Raw genomic sequence first — 8,553 nt, 5'->3', positions numbered from 1 at the left:
AGAGGGTTAAGTGTTTCCTGCATTTATTGTAGATAAGGTTAGTAGTGAACAAAACAGGATATAATATGATTCAGTACATGCAAACTTTATGAATGGTGAATGTTCCATTATGAAGTTCCATATAGATAATTAATTGGTAAAAAAACATTTTTTTTGGTGTTGGTATTAATGAGTGACAGAGTCAGGGAGCTTACAAGGAGAACATTTGAATACACTGACTCAGGTAAAAAAAAAAAAAGTACAAACACTGGACAAAGAAACTCAAAAGTAATGTCAGTTAAAAAAATAAAACATTATATATGAGCCATTCTCCAAAGGCCAGCTTAAAAACATTGCTTTCGAACTTTATGGGGCTCAAACAACTGTTAAATTGAAAAAAAGGTAAAGTTTAAAAGATTGCTACAATTAAAATTTTCAAACCATCAATTTTTATACTTTTCTGACGTAAAATAAATTTGATACGTGCTTAATGTTTTTTGTTTTTTTTACCATTTTCAAATTGAGAACATGAATCAGATCCAATACCCACAGAAAATCTGATTAATCTATAACCCTCAATTGAGAGTGACAGCGTTGTCACAGTAAGATAAGATATGCAAAAAACATGAATGCATTGCCCGATTTGCTTCAATAAAAAAGCAGTACTTGTGAGCATCATTTATGTTGAAATACACAAATATATTGAAATGCTGTGGAGTGTTCATTATTATCAACAACATGGGAGTGGGTGGTTGGTGGGAGCTCTGGAGTGGTTTGTTCCTTCTTTCCTATCAAACATTTATCATCCATATCTCTCCTCCTTTTCGAGTTTGTTAATCTCTTGTAACACATCTAATCTTCGGCATTTATATGACCTAACTGTGTTGCAAGTTCCGCAAAATGCCAACTAAAACAGGGCGGTTCTGAAACTGCGATGAGTGATCATATGCCAGGAGATGCACACAACAATACATTTAACGTCCTAAATTTAATTAACGCAAATTCAAACGACAACAGGAATGTTTTCTAGTATGTGCTGGCATTCTCTTTACTTTTAATCAATGTATGTTTTGAGAGTTCAACTTGAGCACCCAAATTTTGAGTCGTTTGGATGTAAAAGAAACCAAATTTATGATACAGCAAAAAGGAAAACACAAAATCAACAAAGCCCTTTCCTAAACATCAACATTCATTTTGTAATGATGTTGACTTTGATGATTTCTCAATAAAGAGTCACTTCATTTTTTAAATTGAAAAAGCCGGATTTCAATCTCATTCTCCATTACGTTGCTTGTCTCTGATGGAGGAAAAAAACCCACTTCAGCAATGCCTATCTTGCGAGAACGGCTCATATACATAAATATATAGTTAAAAAAAACCCCACACACTAAAAGAGGTTGCAAAAATACAATAATACGATAAAATGAGCATACAAATCATGCAGTAAAAAAAACCTTTACAAAATAAGTGGTTGAGTTCACAATGAAAGATGCAAGTTATCTGAAAAATCAGTAAATTGTGTTCAATTTAACCAAAAAAGGGGAAGAAAAAAATAAAATAAAATAGGTACAACAAAATTGGAGTAAAAAGTAGCAAAACTTTAACGGTCTTACAACTAGCCCTGTGCCTAAAGACTAGCAAGTCTTACTCTCGCAAGCGTTAGTGTGTATATTTTCAGGAAAGTACGGAATCTTCACATAAGAACACAATGCTTGAAATGTGAGTCCTAACTAACACAGAGGACTGTTAGTCATAGCATCAAATCTAAAAAATTGAAACTTACTCCTCTAAAGTTTCGAATCCTTCACCAAGTTGTCGAGTTCTGAAAAGATGTGCATTTATAGCCCCCAAAACTTAGGACAGCAACAAATATAGCAACATTTAGAAATGAAAAGAGTTTTAAAAAACCCCAAATATTACACTCAAATGTAAATGCCACAAACAAAACAACCAACTACAATTAAAGCACACACAATGTTTCCTTTTATCATAGGCGAACATAGTCATAAAAGGCAAGCATAATCATAATACATGTATAGGGCAACATGCAGCATTCTGAGTGCAAAGAACACTTGGATACTTCTAAAGAGAGAGAGAGAGAGATCTTATGCAATTGGCACAGAGGGATATTGTTTAATAAGGACCAGAGAGAAAGAGAGAGAGAGAGAGAGAGAGAGAGAGAGAGAGAGAGAGACAGACAGACAGACAGACAGACAGACAGACAGACAGACCGACAGATAGATGAACAGACGAACAGACAGGCCGACAGACAGACATATTGCTATAGTTTTTCTTTCCGAATGTATCTTACATGTCAAACACATTGTCATAGCATGAGAGAGTATGAATGTCAGAGAGAAGAATAAGAAGAACTTCTGGCTTTTTTTCCCCAAACTAAAGAGAAGATATTTAAATGTCTATCCTATTTTCAAGAATGAACTTTAAATATTGAAAGAAGACCTTTTATTCAGCTTGTCTAGAGTTAAAATTGGAATAGGTCCACTGGTAAAAAGTCTTGACAAAAAGTGAAGAAATTTTGTATGTGAACAGATCATGCAAAACATGCAGGCCTGACCAATACACTTTGTGTGACAACTGTAAATAGCGATAACACGTCATGTGACAATTCTAATTTCACTGGGTCAGGTTTCAATACACTGACTACTTGCAGCCTATATATAAAAGTGTTAAGAAATTTCTTCCTACATGACATACTCACTCCTCAACTTCAAATTTGGAGGCTCTTAAATATAACATATATGCACATATGAATATATATAGGCCTACATATATAATTATGCTGCTTTCCTGTTAAAAATTTTTTACCTTAACATTTATCTGTCAAACCAAACAAAGATTTTTCATAATGAAAATGCTTGCAAGACTATTACTTTGTACATCATATCTATAACAAAGTGAGTTCAGAATTTATCTATGAGTGTTGCAAACACTTCACACTGAATAGAACAATTTTTCATTTGAAAGTGCCAAAACCTTTCAAAGTCCAGTTCAGTGGGAACATCTAGCATCAAGAATCATATAAATAAAAGTGACTAAGGCCAAAGGTAAAATCCACTCAGCAAGCTTAAGACACAAACAAAATCCATCATAAAATTCCATACTTAAACGTCTACTGGATTTTTTTGTTGTGGGTTTGAGGCACATGCATTATTCAAGTCAAATTCTAGAAAAAAAAATGTTTTTTCACTCTCCATCCTGAAAAGAAAAATAATTTATGGAAAGACTATAGTCCCTTACCGGGGTTTTCTTGCTGGGGCCTCTTCCCCCCAGCCTGAGACGGCTTTGGTCGGTCTATCTGGCGGACCATCCTGACAAAATAGATTAAACATAAAGTAGAGGAAAAAAAGTCTGAGTAAAGGCTGAAATATTCCCCTAACATTAAAATTTAAATCAGTTACTAATGAAAATCGCTAATATTAGCCCACTCGGGGCACAATCATAGATTTAAGCTATATGTATAACATTACAAAAAGAGCTGTTCAATAAACAAAAAACCAGGGTTACTATAAACAGGCCAATTACTTTGAGATAAAAATAATAAACTAGAAATATTTTCACATAAACGTACTCAGTCAAACAACGAGGTCCCCAGGCCCTAATTTAAATCTGACAAAACAAATGATTTATTTTTAACAGCATGAAATAGTGCATTTTTGTTCCCTGAATTAAAACAATTCAGAGGACTAAAGATTTCAACAATATCAAAACGTAAAACCTGAAAAAGGTTACTGAATCCAAGAGTTGTGGCAACCTCAAACATCCCTCAGACAACATTTCCGTTCTAGAGAAATCCTATTGAGCACAATAATTTATATTCTTCGCATTTTGACTTCAACATTTCAAAAAGTTTATCAAAGATATACAGCAGGGTTATTTTAAAAATTAAACACAGGAATAATTTTAAAAAATTAATCAGTATAAAAAAATAGTTGTTATGTATTAAATCCATTGTCAGAATGTTCACTTAAAATAACATCATGTAGTTTGTAATTGTTATTTTTGTTTTCTTTGCAATCTTTCATCACATTGAAGAGTATTTTATGGTTGACATTGAAGAAAAGAAGAGTGAAAATTAATAAATCAATAATCACTATGGACAATGTGTTTCACGCGCTATAAATGTGCAGAAAGGAGTGCGCAGAAGAGCAGACCCAGACACTCAAGGTGTCAAAGGGACAGGTTTCTAACATATTTATCCATTCAAGTCTCGCAAGTTCAAAACTGAAAATCTTAGAAAACTTACAGAATTTTTCTTAGTCGATGGCACAGAAGTAAGTTCTTCTTCTTCTAGAGCAGGAGCAGGAGTGGCAGCAAGGGCTGCAGCTCTTCTTCCTGTTTTAGCACCCTGTGGAGGTTAAAATTTATAAATGTTATTTATATATAAGGGTTTTCCATTCACCCTAATCACGCACATTCTTATACTATTGGGCACAGATAATACGAACATGGAAAACTTAAAATCGATCTTGGTTAGCTTGCAGAATTTGCCATATCATCATTGAATCTCTTTAATTTCTTTTGTAGTGGTCAACCCGGATTATGGATGTGTGAAACTGGCAATGCCAATGAAATTTAATTTTTCGCTTTAGCCCTTTTTTATTTGGTACCTAAGAAAGAATTTTCAATGTTAAGAATCATGCTTCTTGAATTTTAAGAATCGGTTGATAAATAAAAAAGTTACGGAGTTGAAAAGGTTGGCAAAATATGGATGTCCCACATATAGGAAAATATTCCTAAAAGTGGACCACGCAATATCAGATTCTGTAAGGAAATTGACGATATCTCAGTATTCAAGGGTTAGACGAAAGAAACTTGGCTACCCGATGTGTTTTTGGGAAGAGAAATAATTTCTGCAGTCAGATTTATGAACCATTCCGTAGTTATTTTGTTATAATTAACATTTTGGTGTACATATTACGATTTTGCAAAAAACGGGTGTTGGGATGAGAGCATTTTTTAGCATCGTATCACAACATGGGATCTTTAAGAATATATTGGCAGTGTGACTAAATAGTGGCAAAGCTTTTTTTGATGACTCTAGACCATCTCTCTCTTGCCCTTTAAAAATTTTTAGCTCCCAGAGGAGCATAGGCCATCAACAACATTTTTCCAGCGAAGCCTGTCCTGTGCATCCTTCTCTCTTTCAGCTTTCACCACCCTGCATTATTCTACACTCCATTTTCTCTCCTCTCTTTGGTGAAGAAGACCCTCCATCTTCCAGAACTGGCAGTCGTGTTGTTTTTGCTGTTGATGTTTTTGTAGACTGTTTTTCGTTTTTTTGTTTTACGGAAAAGGGCTGCTACCCCTTTGCCCAACCGACTTTAGTCGCCTTCTACGACATGAGCGGACTTTAGACAATGCCAACCTTAAAATATAAGTTAATTAAATCTAGCATGCTGTACAATTGATTCAAAACTCTTTTTTCCCGTTGAGATGTGAACATCCCGAGGCGAGATAAGCTAGCCTCGGAATACCCCCATTGCGATGTTAAAGGGTAATAGAGAGAAAAACAACTGGATGCATGCGCCCGCCATTGCCCTATTTCAAGTAATCAATTAAACATCCCGTTGAGATGCGAACATCCCGAGGCGAGATAAGCTAGCCTCGGAGTACTGCCATTGCGATGTTACAGGGTAATAGAGAGAAAAACTACTGGATGCATGCGCCCGCCATTGCCCTATTTCAAGTGATCAATGAACAGGCTCGGAACAGTCATGCAGGGATTTGTAGGTCACATACATTTGTCGAGGGAGTGAGGGGAAAATGGCCTGTCTCCGTGCGAAACCGCTTTAGATAGCAGAGTAGTCGTGCATTTATGAAAATCAGAGTTGGTGATTTTTTTTGATTTTTTAAATAAAAATTTAAAAAATCGATTTAAAAATTTAAATCAAGATTTTAAAAATTTAAATCAGATTTTTTATATTTTTTTTAAAATGTCGACACAGTTTGGGATTTTTGGTTGCTAAAAGTATGTTCTTTTAGTGCAAAATGCATTGTCTTTATTTTAACTAATGATTAATTTAAGCAACCGCAAAAGAAAGCCTTAATCTGCTATATATATATCAGTGAATTATGGCTACAAACAAAAAATGAAGAAAATGTCAGTCTAAAAGGAAGGGGGGGGGGGGGGGTTAATTATGCATAGATAAACTTGCATTTTATTACAGTGTGTGTGTGTGCGCGCGCTTGTGTTTGTCTAAAAAGAAAAAGGAAATGTTAATTTCAATAATGTAAAAAAAGTAAATTGAATACTGTATAATTTTACAGTGACAGGGGGAAAGCAGACTTTTAAGCATGGTTATATTAGTCTACTAAACCTTTATGTCTGTTTGATAAAACCAAGGAAAGGAATTCTGAATGTTTAAAGATGTAAAAACAGAATACATTTTTAAAAAGTGATTTTAAATCACTGAGTTTTATTTTTAAAATCAAGTTGATTTAAATTTTTAAAAATCAACTGATTTAAATCGACCTGATTTAAATCAACCCAACCCTGATTTCAATTATGAAAAAAAAAGTCGATTGAATACTGTATTATTTTACAGTGACAGGGGGGAAAGCAGACTATTAAGCATGATTATATTAGTCTACTAAACCTTATATCTGTTTAATAAAACCAAGGAAAGGAATTCTGAATGTTCAAATATGTAAAAACTGAATACATTTTTAAAAAAGTGATTTAAATCACTGATTTTTATTTAAAAAATCAAGTTGATTAAAATATTTAAAAAATCAACTGATTTAAATCAACCCAGCTCTGATTTCAATTATGGAAAAAAAAGTAAATTGAATACTGTATTATTTTACAGTGAAAGGGAAAGCAGACTTTTAAACATGATTATATTTGTCTACTTAACCTTATATCTGTTTTATGAAACCAAGGAAAGGAATTCTGAATGTTGAAATATGTAAAAACTGAATAAAAATAAATTTTAAAAAAAGTGATTTAAATCACTGATTTTATTTAAAAAATCAAGTTGATTAAAATATTTAAAAAATCAACTGATTTAAATCAACCCAGCTCTGATTTCAATTATGGAAAAAAAAGTAAATTGAATACTGTATTATTTTACAGTGAAAGGGAAAGCAGACTTTTAAACATGATTATATTTTCTACTTAACCTTATATCTGTTTTATGAAACCAAGGAAAGGAATTCTGAATGTTGAAATATGTAAAAACTGAATAAAAATAAATTTAAAAAAAAGTGATTTAAATCACTGATTTTATTTAAAAAATCAAGTTGATTTAAATAAAAAAAATCAACTGATTTAAATCAACCCAACCCTGATGAAAATGATCAGGTCTAAACAACTACTTGACACAGAATGTTCAAATCTGAGGACACTATAGAGGAAAGATAGATCTCTTACATTCTCGATGTTGAAATTCAAGCTCCTGATAGTTTTCGGTATACGCGATATGAAAGTGTTCGCGAAACCAAAAGTCCAGGTTATTTTATGAGTACGAACTTCAACCTCCACATTCATTAGTTTGCCCTATTTTCTGATTGGTTGCCACGTTTCATTCACATTGGACCAGAAATAGAGCAGACGGAGGTTGAGAAAGTTAGTCACTTACATTCCGACCCGGTCCAAAAATTCACCCCCAAATGGGGATCAAATTTTCACGTAGAAACCTGTCATGACTGATTCTCTTGTTCCTCCAAGATCGAAGTGACAGTCCGAATAGAGAAAAATTATATTCGGACTCTGAATTGAGTCCAGCATGACGACCATTCCGACTTCCGACCTCTTCGTTATAATGATAACAGTCGAGACGTGAGCTTTAATATCCAGTTACTAGATCAATCTAAACTGTCCCTCCCAGCATCATTGGTATGAACAGAACGATCAAGTTGAGCTGACCTTGCCGGGGGCAAAGTTAATTATGTCGACCAATGAGACTGCGAGTAGCGATCTTCCCCTCTCGGCTCGCTGGGGGAAGAGGCCACAGGGTTTTGTGCGATGTGATAAAAGAAAAGAAAATTACAGAATAACACACAACAAAATGAAATTAAACATATGGAAAGAAAAATGGTGGTGGAAGTTATGATGATGCTGTAGTGGTGGTGGAGAGACCTTGAGTTGTCTGTTACCTACCGTGTACTTAAACACTGCCACTGGGTAGATCTAATGAGAGTGCAGTCTTTTGACTTTTGACACAATTACACAATCCTAGTAGGCAATTCTAGTTCTAATTCTGGTGTGACGTAAAATCCCCCGATGAAAGTTATATTCTGTACACTCCTTACACTCACAAGACTCATTTAAAAGCTGAGTCCGAATAAATAAAACATTTTTTTAGGACCCGAGTCCGAATAGTTAAAAATTATTCGGACTCAAGTCCGAATAGAGCTGGCCCTCCTAGATCACAGCGGATAAAATACCGTCCAGACCGCTCACTTAGTTTTCCTTCCCCAGTTCCTCCCCGACCATCCTCACCACCCTGCCCGCCCCGCCCGACAGCCCAGCGCGTAGTCATAAATCACTTGTCAGAGGGGTTAATTGGGGTGACCGCAGCGTCACTCCTCCTGTGCCGGGGCAGTAGTAAA

General features: G+C 34.6%; 1 protein-coding gene across 1 annotated transcript in view; it reads right to left on the bottom strand.

Annotated features, from left to right (window-relative positions):
• The window catches only part of LOC101852439 (intraflagellar transport protein 43 homolog A), a gene marked incomplete at its 5' end in the record, with an annotated part of 13,223 nt that extends 8,878 nt beyond the window's left edge, over positions 1–4,345 (bottom strand). The window contains 3 exon segments of the mRNA XM_013089193.1: positions 1,763–1,801; positions 3,238–3,308; positions 4,244–4,345. Of these exon segments, the coding sequence (XP_012944647.1) occupies positions 1,763–1,801; positions 3,238–3,308; positions 4,244–4,345 (212 nt within the window).
• Positions 4,346–8,553: the final 4,208 nt, after the last annotated feature.

Source organism: Aplysia californica, unplaced genomic scaffold (assembly GCF_000002075.1).
Source record: "Aplysia californica isolate F4 #8 unplaced genomic scaffold, AplCal3.0 scaffold00892, whole genome shotgun sequence".
In the NCBI taxonomy this organism is placed as follows: domain Eukaryota; kingdom Metazoa; phylum Mollusca; class Gastropoda; order Aplysiida; family Aplysiidae; genus Aplysia; species Aplysia californica.
This window is presented reverse-complemented; position numbering and strand designations above follow the sequence as displayed.